The sequence below is a fragment of the Labrus bergylta genome, chromosome 5 (genome assembly GCF_963930695.1).
Source record: "Labrus bergylta chromosome 5, fLabBer1.1, whole genome shotgun sequence".
Lineage (NCBI taxonomy): Eukaryota > Metazoa > Chordata > Actinopteri > Labriformes > Labridae > Labrus > Labrus bergylta.
Genome location: NC_089199.1, coordinates 15,378,005 through 15,389,881, shown reverse-complemented (window position 1 = coordinate 15,389,881; position 11,877 = coordinate 15,378,005). Strand labels below are relative to the sequence as shown.

Here is an 11,877-nt window from a genome sequence, read left to right as displayed (position 1 = left end):
ATAAAGCAAGCAAATTTTAACAATTACATTGTTTATGCATGTATTGTGATCTTCAGTGCATGAGATCATGATTTATATTTCTACAACTTACAATTTCCTCAATCAAATGGAAACTGGAACATGTCATTTTTATCTGCTCCAAATATAGAAATGGAAGACAATTATTAAAAAACGATATGGGACATGAAGGAAATAAATGTGGATCGATAAACAATCTTCTCAAATAGTTGGGGGAAATCAGTATCCCAGCATTTCTTCATCTTTCTCTACAATTCTGGACTGATAACAATGGTATTAACAATGAAGGAATAATGGACTAATACATCAGTAGGTGGCGGTAATGCTCCGCCTGGTCGCCATTTGAAGACGAACACACTGTTCCAACAGTTTTCCACCGGTGGCGGCAAAACGCCCCCGGAGCGTCTGCGCTACCGGAAACAGAACAGTAGAAGAAGAAGACTCATTTCACTCAAGCGAGGGTAGTTGTGAAACGAGCTGCAGTGGTGGACAGGAAGCCCTGACAATTTGTTATGTATCGTTGTGCGACAACAGGATTGGTTATCCTCGTAACATTTTCTGTGCATCAATAAGAGGAATTGAATCTATATTGAAGAAATGAGCTCGCTCAGGCAGGAAGGTAACCGTGCATTGCTATCTGGCTAAAGCTAATATTGAAGTTAAATATAGTCTGACTGATGAATAAATGTTGGATTTTGGTCCTTGGAATGATTGAACAAGCGTCTGACTAAGATGAGAGCAGTGTTAGTTTACTGTCACATCGGAGTTTAACCTTGACCAGCATCCACAGTGACGTGTAATGAAGCATATATCTCATAATGACTTACTGCAAGGTGAGCTTCATTGAAAGTCAATTGTAGTACAGTCAATGAATGGTTTTCAAGATTTTGTCTTGTTGTCATGAACATTTTGACAGTGCTGATTTCAGTAAACAGTAATTTAGGACTTGTACTTAATTTGCATTTTAAGAGCAAATGAAATCTATATTTGAGATAGAACTATTTCGCTTTTAAGCAATAACCTTTATTGGACAAAGAAAGCCTATACACACTTAAACCTTTATGAGCGCACACATGTTTTGGTGTGACACAGTGTAATCAAAATTATTCTCTATTACCTCTTTCCACACTTTGTAATTATTATTCATTTGACATACATGTCAAACGTTCATATAAACTAGAATATCAGCTGCTAATTTGAAGCAAGTTGCCACAATATTCATAACTGATTATTTGTTTGTTTCGTCCTGCAAAATGTTACACTCCAGGTAAAGACAGAATCATCTTTGTGACCAAAGAGGATCATGCAGCACCCAGCAATGCTGAGCTTGTAGAGGAGGATCCTGATGACCCATACGAGGAGCGAGGTAAGGAGCAGTGAAATCACAAAGAGGAACACAATGTCAGATATGTCAGGAGCTCGAGGTTAAACTTTGAAATGCTTTATTAGCTGCACATTCATTTATATCTGCTGTTTAATCCCAGGTCTGATTCTTCCCAGTGGGGAAATCAACTGGAGCTGCCCCTGCCTGGGTGGGATGGCCAGTGGTCCCTGTGGGACTGAATTTAAGGAGGCCTTCTCCTGTTTTCACTATAGTAAGGAGGAGGTGAAGGGCTCTGATTGTTTGGATCAGTTCAGGTCCATGCAGGGGTGTATGCAGCGTTACCCAGAGCTCTACCCACAGGAGGATGAGAACGAGTCAAGAGAAAAATCATCAGAAAAAGACCAGACATCACAAGACTCCGCATCCGCAGAAACATCAGGTGCAAACTCGACATCTGACTTTCAAAAAGACTCCAACACCACACAACCCAACAAAGAAGGTGCAATGGAAAGCTAATAATCAGCCCTCGGGGTGATGTTGGCAACAACACTTTAAGATCTAACTGAATCCCATCTAGTCACGCCCCTTTCTGCAGGCAAAAAAATCATTTTCTTTTCAATTTACTTTTTTTAAAAATTGGAAGTAAATTTCAGAGAAGTATATTCATCATACTATAGGAAGCCGATGGAACATACTATATGTGCATTATTGAATTCAGAGGGCTGTCCAAGTGGCCTGCGGAGGACTGAAAAACAAAGTAGACAAACTTCCACCCTTACCTCACAATCAATCTGCTGATAATATGTTAAAAAAGAAAGGCTTACAGCAGGGTCTAAACTCAAAATGATATTGAATGGGAATGTTTACATACTACTTTATACGCTGAAGCTGAACAGCTTATCAGACCTGAATAGCAAACTCACACGAGCAGTGCACTTTTCCTTATCAGATGTTTGTTAGGTTGCCTAATCAACAGGGGTATGTGCAAAACAACTAAATTACATTTAAAGGAGAATTGAGGTGGGAATTGTCGCATTATGCAAATGTAATCATCATGGAGCCATGAAATAATCATTTGGTTTTCATTCATCATAAAACAAGAATGTTGAACATGTGGTTTACATGGGTAATATGGATGTTGTATAAGACACAAAAGAAGACATTTCATTTCAGCTGGACTTTAAACCTTCTATAGTAAATAAGATGGTTTATACCTTTTTTAAATAATATAATGTGACCAAAGAAAAAATGTTTCTCTGGAAAGGTTAAAGGTGCGCTGTGTAGATTTGCGATTGAAATTTGAAAGTTGGAAAAGCGAAACAATTGTATGCTATATTTTCTGAACTAAATACACAAACTGTATTCAAAGAAAAGAATGGTTCCCTGGAACACTGTTTGGAGATAAAAAGTGAGCAGGAGAGCCCCCACCATAACTTCTCTTTTATAATTTTATCTTCAGACATTGTTCCAGGGACCACATTTTCCTCTGAGAACAGTTTGTGTATAGAGTTATGAACATATACCACAGAATCTGTACATTTCTCCAACTTTCACAGTTCTCTACCAAAACTACAGAGTGCACCTTTAAATTGAAGGTTTTTTTTTTTTTTTTTTTTTACTGGATTGAAGCAAAAACTAGATTTAAAAAGTTTGGCTTGCATTTAGAGTTTAATGGACCAAACTTCTTTAGTACACTAAGGTGTATAGAGTTCAGTTTCAATTTTTCAAGAATGACAGTTCCTGGATAGGATTTACCATGAAAACATGTTATATGTTGCTCATGCATTTTTCATTAAAGGGCATTTTAGACAATCATCATGTGATTGTTGATTTTCATATTAAACTTTTAAATTCACAGAGGTGTGAAGAATGTACAGGGAAAAAAAAACTGAATCTTCCTAATATGGGATTCTCAGCTGCTCTCTGTGCTGTGGGACTGCATTTCTTCTGCTAACTTATTACCTGACTTTAAACATTTACCTCAGCTGAACTTTGAGGATCCATTTGTGTGCGACGCAGGACTGACGAAGTGACTTGAAGTGAATATTGTTTAAAGTTGTTTTTTTTAAATAAATAGCATACCTTTATATATCCTTGTTAGTTATTATTGTTGTTTGCACCTTTATGTTTCTTATGTCTGTAAGAAATCTGCAATTTCAGAGAGAGCCGCTGTGTTGGGATCAATAGATCCCATGAGCAGTCATTGCGGAGAAATACTGGTGAAACTATGAAAGTTGGTGTATGGTATAAACCATTTTAATAATTATAATTCACCACTTGTTTTTTTTTTGTTCAGTATTAACACTGCAAGCTTGCTGAAAAGTAGTCGTCCATGATTTTGGTTAAAAATATTTAACACAGCAAGTAAACTCATTTATTACAGCACATAAGACAAAAAGCTCTGTCATTGGATCTCTTGAGTATGACACGTATGGTTTTTCTTCTATATAAATATGACCACGATAATTCAGAGAATTCTAAAGAATATTCAACCTTTTCGAATAAAGTTTCTATACCTTGTATCACATTGTCTAAAGAAAAAAAGTCATAATTTGAGAATAAAGACCTCAAAGTATGAAATTAAGTTGTGCATGTATTGTTACATAGACTTGTTAAGTAAAAGATGGATGGATCTTTATGTCATGGTTGTTAAAAAACGATTTTTGTTGTGCCAGTAAAACATAAAAGGGACTGGGCAGATATTTGCATAAAATTTGTTGACCTGTTCAAAGGTTCTGGCACACTCATTAGCTTAACTTTTAAGTTACATGTCTGAGCGTCAGGGGTCAGAGGTCTGCTGCTGTGTTTGTCCACTGAAGCATGTGCCACTTCAAACTCTATCAGAGATCAATAATTACCAAACACCCATCTCTCTCCCTGCCCTACCATTGGTGGATTGTGAAGGACTAAAACAACCAAAAAGCCAATGACACAATGAGCTGAAGAGTGATCGCCCTCAGATCTTCACCAGCACACAGTCTCCCTCCCTGTAGACTACCTTCAGCAGTGACAGTGGGAGCCGCCTCCTCTCTCCAGTGTGATCTCTGTCTCCAGGTGTCTGCTCAAGTCTTTGGCAGAAAATACTCAGCAGGATGTCTTCTTTAAAGGAGATATGCAGTGGTCTCCCGTTGGACCCTCTGCCCTCTAACCAGGGAAGAGACCCCAATGTGCCGCATGCACCCATCAGGACCCCCAACCTTACAGCAGAGGAGGAACGGGTGAGTAAATACATACAGTTTCTGTGCATTTAAAAAATGGTTTACAATTGGCTCTGCATTATTTATCAATGTAACATGCACAATATTTGAATTTTCTATAGGATTAGTTATTTTGAGCGGAGAACTCTAAAAGTTGCTTTTCCAGAGACGATGTCATTATGGCATGCTGTGTACTCTGACCTGTTACATCACATTTGCTGGCCCATGTCCTATCTAATAATACACTGGATTATTCTCTTAGGTCCTAAACTGATTGCCCAAACTTGAAGCAAATACTCAGTATATCAAAGAGTGTGGTCTAGACCTGTTCTTTTGTAAAGTGTCTCAACATAACATTTTTTGGAATTGGTGCTATACAAATAAAGATGAATTGATTGACTCAATACCCATATATAGTCAATCTAAAAATAAAAAATGAGTGGTATAACTGTTATGTTTATGAATGTTATTTGAACATTGGTTTGCATATCACAGTGTGACACTAACCTGCTGTTAATTCCTGATCCCTTTAGTTGGCACTGAGAAATGCCCTGCGGTATTTCACCCCGTCACACCATTCAACACTCGCACCTGAATTTGCTCAAGAGCTGCGGCAGTACGGCCACATCTACATGTACCGCTTCTGCCCCACAATGCGCATGAGGTGAGGCGACCAGAACTGGCATACAATTTATTTAAAATATTTTGACAGGTAATAATCTTTCAATTTGATTCCAAGGTTAAAACGAAAATATGCGTTGTGGTAGAATATAAAACAACATGTTAACATAAATGAGTTGTCAACCATGAAAGTACCCAGACAGGAGAAGTTCCTTTTTTAGAAATAAAAAAAACAACAACGGATAGATGTCAGTAATGCTTTTTGACAATACCAGGCCAAGAGTCAAATGTCACATATTAAATGTCAAATAAAACATGGCACATAGTGTTGCTTTGCTGCTACAACCTTTCTGGTTTGAGTCAATTTGTAAGGACTTTTTAAGTTCTAGGTAAAGATTTAACTGGTTGAATTAAATAAACGCACCTTTCCTCACATAGACTAGGTCAGAATTCCCAGGGTCCTCCTGTAATTAAAACTACAAGGTTCATTGTCCTGTTTTAATGTTGTATTGTCCAGTCATTTACATTGCACAACAATGGTGTCTTTCTCTGTGTTTCATCAGAGCTTACCCCATTGATCAGTATCCATGCCGTTCACGTCAGGCAGCCTCCATCATGCTAATGATCATGAACAACCTGGACCCTGCTGTTGCTCAGGTGACACTTGTGTCAAAGCTAAATCTCTGTATGAGGTCTTAATTCACTGCTTCAATGACACCTTCATGTTTCTTGATCCTTCAGTTCCCCCAGGAGCTCGTCACATACGGAGGGAACGGACAGGTGTTCAGCAACTGGGCCCAGGTTAGCCCAGAGTTAGCTTTTAGGTCAACAAGTAGTTTTTGTTATGACTGATGAAGTTTGAGTGCAAGAATATTAATGTTTGTGTGTGTCTGGATGCAGTTTCGCCTGGTGATGCATTACCTGAGTGAGATGACGGACGAACAAACGCTTGTCATGTACAGCGGTCATCCCATGGGCCTGTTCCCAAGCCTGCCTTCCTCACCCCGCGCCATCATCACTAACGGCATGGTAACAACCCAACACAAATCTTGATCAAATAATACTTTTAGTCAATATTATTCCCATTCTGCTGTCCTAACTTACTCTTTTTGTTTAATCACTCAGGTTATTCCAAACTACTCCTCCAAAGAGCAGTATGAAAAGATGTTTGCTCTTGGTGTGTCAATGTGAGTTCTTAACAGAGGTTTAAATTGAGTTATCTGGCTTTTCTTATTTTTTTGAGGTAGAAAATAATGTAATATTTACTGTATGGGAGAAGAGTTAGACCCAGGTGTGTTTATGTGTGTTCTGTCTATTTTCAGGTACGGTCAAATGACAGCAGGAAGTTACTGCTACATTGGCCCTCAAGGGATTGTTCATGGCACAATGGTTGGTTATTATTATTTATTTTTTTTAGTTCATCTTCTATTTTCTGTAAATACCATGTATATAAATATACAAATGTCAACATCTGTTTAAGGTTATGTGGGTGTACTCAAATATATAGAGATTTTATCATGAGAATGAGTTTATCATGAGAATGAGTTATAAAGCATCTGCTAAGTGAATTGTAGAATTGTAATCACATCTTGTATATTAATCATTCATATGTGAAAATATATCTGGTCTTTACATCAAGATAAGTACATAATAATAAATGTATATTAGTTCATTTGTAAGACAGATAATTAGTATTAAATATTAGATATATGGAGAAGTTTAACAATTGATTAATGCATAGGTTCATGTGTATATAAATAGGAAAGCTGACATGTGAAAAGTCATGGTATTCAAACAAATGTTTGAAGACATCAAATGCATTTAACTTTTCACTGTTTGTACATATTGCTTTCTAATTATTTGTTTTACTTTTACACCCAGGAGGTCTTATTATTAGTGTAACAATCTAACTGTGCCTCTCAGAAAGTTATTCTTCTTTTAAGGTTTTTCTCGCATATTTACTTCTTGACCTTTTCTTGTGAATCACTGGATGGTTTCATTTTTTTACACCTTTTATATTTTTAAATTATTCAATTTGAGAAGAGAAAACGACTCTTTGTTGAATTCCTTGCAGCCCACACAACTGGTTGGAATCAATGTTCAATGTATAATGAAATCACACCTCGTTTCCTGTTTTAATACGTTTCTTCGTGTCTTTCTGTACAGCTGACTGTGCTGAATGCTGGCCGGAGGTACCTGGGCTCAGGTGACTTGAGCGGTTGTGTCTTTGTGACCTCTGGCCTGGGGGGCATGAGTGGAGCTCAGGCTAAAGCTGCTGTTATTGCTGGTTGTGTTGCCGTGGTCGCAGAGGTCAACTGGTCTTGAGTCATTTCCTGTTAATACTCACTTCTATTGGAGCTAAATGAAAGGAACTTCATCATGTCAACGTGATTGTGTGATTTGGTTTGCATGTAGGTGGATGAGGCTCCTCTAAGAAAGAGGCATGAGCAAGGCTGGCTGATGGAGGTCACTAGCAACACTGAGCACTGTATTAAACGCATAAGGTAACTAACAAAAAATAAGGAAAAAGTATTTCTTAACCACAAGCATATAATGTTACATATTGAACCATGTCTACTGTAAGACAAAGTATCTTTGATTATTTTGTCTCTTGCAGAGAAGCCAAGAGCTCCAACACTGCCCTCAGTCTGGGTTACCATGGCAACATTGTAGACCTATGGTAAGTAATAGGTGAAAACTTTTTCACGGCACAGACATTTGGACTTTGGTCAGCAGCTTATTTCTTTCTGCGACCTCGTTCTTTGTGATCAGGGAGAGGCTGCTGTTAGAGCACGAGAGGACGGGGGAGTTGCTGGTGGATCTGGGTTCAGACCAGACCTCCCTGCACAACCCTTTTAATGGCGGATACTACCCAGTTCAGCTCAGCTTCCGCCAAGCCAATCAGCTCATGGCAACTGATCCTAATCGTTTTCGGACCATGGTTCAGGAAAGGTAAAACTAATCGCCCAGATTTACTTCTCTGCCATATTCTATTAAATATGTGGGTCTATTTAGATAATATAAAATGTTTTGCAAAACTTCACAGCCTCTGTAGACACATTAGAGCTGTCAACAAGCTGTCTGATGCTGGTATGTTCTTCTGGGACTACGGTAATGCGTTTCTACTAGAGGCCCAAAGAGCCGGTTAGTATTTAACACTACACACACAAGTTATAACTTCACAACCATACAGTCCAAGTCAAATCATTAAAGAGGTTTTTTTTTTTTTTTTTTTTTTTTACAGGCGCAGATGTAGGAAAAGTTGGTGGAGGAGCCACAGAATTTCGTTACCCGTCTTATGTCCAGGATATTATGGGGTGAGACCTTTTCTTATTTATTTGATCTAGCTGTGATCTTTGAATAGAAATGTTTAACTTTAGAAAAAGGCAGACCAACAATTTGATCAAATCATTTCTTTTTTGCAATGTATTATAAAGGTTCTGTATGCTTCTTCTTGTGCCCCAGGGATATTTTCTCTTTGGGCTTCGGCCCGTTTCGCTGGGTGTGCACATCTGGGGACCCTCAAGATCTTGCTGTAACAGACAACATCGCGGCGACTGTCCTGGAGGAAATGAGTGCCAATGTTACTGATCGCGTCAGACAGCAGTATGATGACAACATACACTGGATCAGAGAGGCTGGAAAACACAAGATGGTCAGCAGCATTAGTGAATTTGAATTCTCTCAGTGGGAATCTGATAAGGCCATACAAAGCAGTAGCAGGATGATTTCCTCTGTATTCTTCTTTGTTTAGGTTGTGGGATCCCAGGCCAGGATCCTTTACTCTGACCAGAAAGGAAGAGTCTCCATTGCTCTGGCTATAAACCAGGCGATCGCTGATGGAAGAGTCTCAGTAAGAGGATAAATTGTCTGCTAAGAAGATCATTTCCTGTTAATGCGGTATACTGAATATCAAGTTTTCACTGAGGTCTGTTTGTTATCTCACGTTGTCTCTGTTGCTCAGGCTCCTGTGGTTATTAGCAGAGACCATCATGACGTCAGTGGCACAGACAGCCCCTTCAGAGAAACCTCCAATGTGTATGATGGATCAGCCTTCTGTGCAGGTATGTGCTGTGCAGATACTTGAAACTTGAAGCTTGAAACTGCAGTTCAATATGACAATCTTAATATTTCAGACTGGCAGGAACAAACAGGTCCTGCATAACCAGACTATAATGAAACAAAAATTAAAAACAAATCAACTGTAAAATAAAATAAAACCTAAGGCATGTTTAATGTGTCTTCAAAATATATATTACAATATAAATGAGTCCTGAAACTAACCAACCTATTATGAGGTTTTCTTTTCTCTAAAGATAACCAGAAGTATACATGTACACCGGTCAAAGACAATGTAACACTTATCATGTATTGCCAGTTCTATGCTCTGTGGACAGTGATGCATTGTAGCATTACATAAGGAAGCAGCAGAACACATACGGTAATATCTCAATTACACGAGACATGAAAATAATGAGACTGCATTCTACATCCAGCCTCCTTTTCCTTTCCACTATTAGAGAGAAAAGGGAGGCTGGAGAAGGCGATAGGATATCAATGGTTCAATATTCTATTGCCTCTCCTCCCAGTCTCTCTTCATTCATAGAGCAGGTCTGGACCTTACTCTTTACATATACAACTAAGTAGATAACAAAGGACTAAAGCAGCAAGACAACACACAAAATCCCTGTCTGAGGCAGCAGTCCCCACTCATAAGCCTCCACCTTCTCAAGCCTGTACCTGTGTTTTTAAACACTGAGGCTAGGTGCACCTTCAGTGATCAGTGGCTTCACCTGGATAGAGGTGGAGACAACAGAAGGGGAGAAGGGACAAACTGCACAGGGAACAACATACAGCTGTAACACCCCCACCCTTAAAACAATGACTGATGATTTGTAATAAAATCACACAGCAATAAATATAAACTTAATGCTTATGTGGCATACCAAATTTATTTAAAAAAAAACTGACATTATTGATTAATTGAAACAATGCGTAAATAATTTCTTAACACATTCAAGTACCAAAATGAGTGCTACTTACCATGGCTGTATGTTAAAAGATAAAACACAGCTAACTGCCTTGATCAAAAACACTCCATTCACCAAATACACCCTAAAGACATTCACACAGACTCGTCATGAGGACTAATTTAGATGGTAACTAGTCTAGACTTAGATTCTTATGAGATCATTTTAATATTGACAACTTTGAGGATAACGAAATGGGGAGGACTGATAATGTATTTTATGGCAGTTTAAGTCAAGTAGCTTTTGGATTCACTTTAAACATTTACAATATAGATAATAGACGTAAAGCTGATTATAGTTATAACAATTTCTCCTCCATACAGACATGGCGGTCCAGAACTTTGTTGGTGATGCATTCAGGGGCGCCACGTGGGTAGCGCTTCACAATGGTGGTGGTGTTGGTTGGTAAGGCTGTCTTGTTCAAAATACAAATCTGTGTGAATGGTTGTTGTTATTCCTAGCCAATAAGTAAATCAAAACATACCTTATACCATGTCAGAGTGTTTTTATTTTTTTTGATCTCTTGTCAAACCCACAGGGGCGAGGTGATGAACGGAGGCTTTGGTCTGCTGTTGGATGGCTCAGACGAGGCAGGGAAGCGAGCCAGACTGATGCTCAACTGGGACGTCTCCAATGGGGTGAGAGTGTGACAAGAGAAGAGTCACATGATAGATTCCAGCCTCACTTTAGTTTACATGAAAACATTTGACAGTTGACAGCTGGCCTGCTCTTATCTGTTTATGTGTGCTGCAGGTGGCTCGTCGATGCTGGTCTGGAAACTCCAATGCCTACGAAACCATCCAGCGCACCATGGAGGACAACAGCCAGTTGCGGGTCACCATGCCATTTCCTGTTCAGGATGAGCATATACTGGACCGTGCCCTGCAAGGCTGAACAAGACATAAAGCTTAGGTTTTTAATCCTGAAACACATATTCATTATGTCCAGTGCCAAATATTAAACCAAAAGTGCATTCAGAACAAAGCCCATATGAGTCATTTGTCTATCAGCAAATTCAAAAATGTTTTCTTCAATATTATAATATGAAAATGGAGATATGTTTTAATACTTTGTATTGTTAAATTAGAAAAAGGACTGTAGTTTAATACAGAATGAGTAGAAAAGAAAAATCCCGCACACTACTCTTGCTCAGTTTCACCAAATACTGAGCAGGAGTAGTGTGCTGGATCTTTCGTTTAAAGTCATAGTTTTTCGACCTAAGCACCCACCTGAAGAGACAGTTGGACGTGTGAGCACCTTAAAAAAAAATACAAAAAGAGCAGTCAAAAACTGGAGGATCTTCTGAAGGGATGTTAAAACTAAGTTTTGAAACTGCTTTGATTTTCTCCAACTACAAAGTCATTGTTGATAAGAGCTACAGCGAGATAGATAGCGAGCTACAAAGTGGCGAAGCTCTCATCTAATATGAATATAGTTCAGTGCACTGTATGTCACAGTCTAGGTCAATGTTGTGAAAGAATCATACATGTAAAATTTCAAATACTTTTGATAAAATGTATTGAAGCGCTATAAGAATATATTCAACCATAAACTCCATTTTCACTTGATAAGTCATTTCTGGTTGTTTTCTCAAGCTCTGTACTTACTTTATTTGTTATCTCGGGGATAAAAAAAATCTGTTTATTTCCCATTTATAAAGGATTCATTTATCCCATTATGGTGGGGT

The 11,877-nt window shown here is 38.5% G+C and overlaps 2 protein-coding genes across 3 annotated transcripts; both read left to right on the top strand.

Annotated features, from left to right (window-relative positions):
- Positions 1–134: 134 nt before the first annotated feature.
- Positions 135–3,431, top strand: LOC109993768 (mitochondrial intermembrane space import and assembly protein 40-B). Of its 2 annotated transcripts, none has more exons than XM_020646842.3 (3): positions 135–637; positions 1,286–1,384; positions 1,503–3,431. In XM_020646842.3, exons 1-3 carry the CDS (start codon positions 616–618, stop codon positions 1,856–1,858), a joined length of 477 nt encoding a protein of 158 aa, XP_020502498.1. In that variant the 5' UTR covers positions 135–615; the 3' UTR covers positions 1,859–3,431. The 2 variants fall into 2 exon arrangements, with proteins under 2 accessions (XP_020502498.1, XP_020502497.1); XM_020646841.3 differs by lacking the exon at positions 135–637 and adding an exon at positions 644–851.
- Positions 3,432–4,243: 812 nt separating this feature from the next.
- Positions 4,244–11,174, top strand: uroc1 (urocanate hydratase 1). Its single transcript, XM_020646847.3, has 19 exons — positions 4,244–4,560; positions 5,073–5,203; positions 5,724–5,817; positions 5,902–5,961; positions 6,061–6,189; positions 6,286–6,347; positions 6,483–6,549; positions 7,327–7,470; positions 7,576–7,664; positions 7,778–7,840; positions 7,933–8,112; positions 8,207–8,304; positions 8,405–8,477; positions 8,626–8,815; positions 8,915–9,013; positions 9,125–9,224; positions 10,514–10,595; positions 10,729–10,828; positions 10,944–11,174. Exons 1-19 carry the CDS (start codon positions 4,435–4,437, stop codon positions 11,082–11,084), a joined length of 2,028 nt encoding a protein of 675 aa, XP_020502503.2. The 5' UTR covers positions 4,244–4,434; the 3' UTR covers positions 11,085–11,174.
- Positions 11,175–11,877: the final 703 nt, after the last annotated feature.

What these genes read in the sequence shown, in the direction of transcription:
- LOC109993768 (XM_020646841.3), top strand. Translation starts at nt 818, where the DNA reads ATGAAGCATATATCTCATAATGACTTACTGCAAG. An exon ending in TCATAATGACTTACTGCAAG is followed by an intron (nt 852 to 1,285) that starts GTGAGCTTCATT and finishes GTTACACTCCAG; the next exon opens with GTAAAGACAGAATCATCTTT. An exon ending in TGACCCATACGAGGAGCGAG is followed by an intron (nt 1,385 to 1,502) that starts GTAAGGAGCAGT and finishes GTTTAATCCCAG; the next exon opens with GTCTGATTCTTCCCAGTGGG.
- uroc1 (XM_020646847.3), top strand. Translation starts at nt 4,435, where the DNA reads ATGTCTTCTTTAAAGGAGATATGCAGTGGTCTCCCGTTGGACCCTCTG. An exon ending in GTGTTGCCGTGGTCGCAGAG is followed by an intron (nt 7,471 to 7,575) that starts GTCAACTGGTCT and finishes GTTTGCATGTAG; the next exon opens with GTGGATGAGGCTCCTCTAAG. An exon ending in TCGCTGATGGAAGAGTCTCA is followed by an intron (nt 9,014 to 9,124) that starts GTAAGAGGATAA and finishes TCTGTTGCTCAG; the next exon opens with GCTCCTGTGGTTATTAGCAG.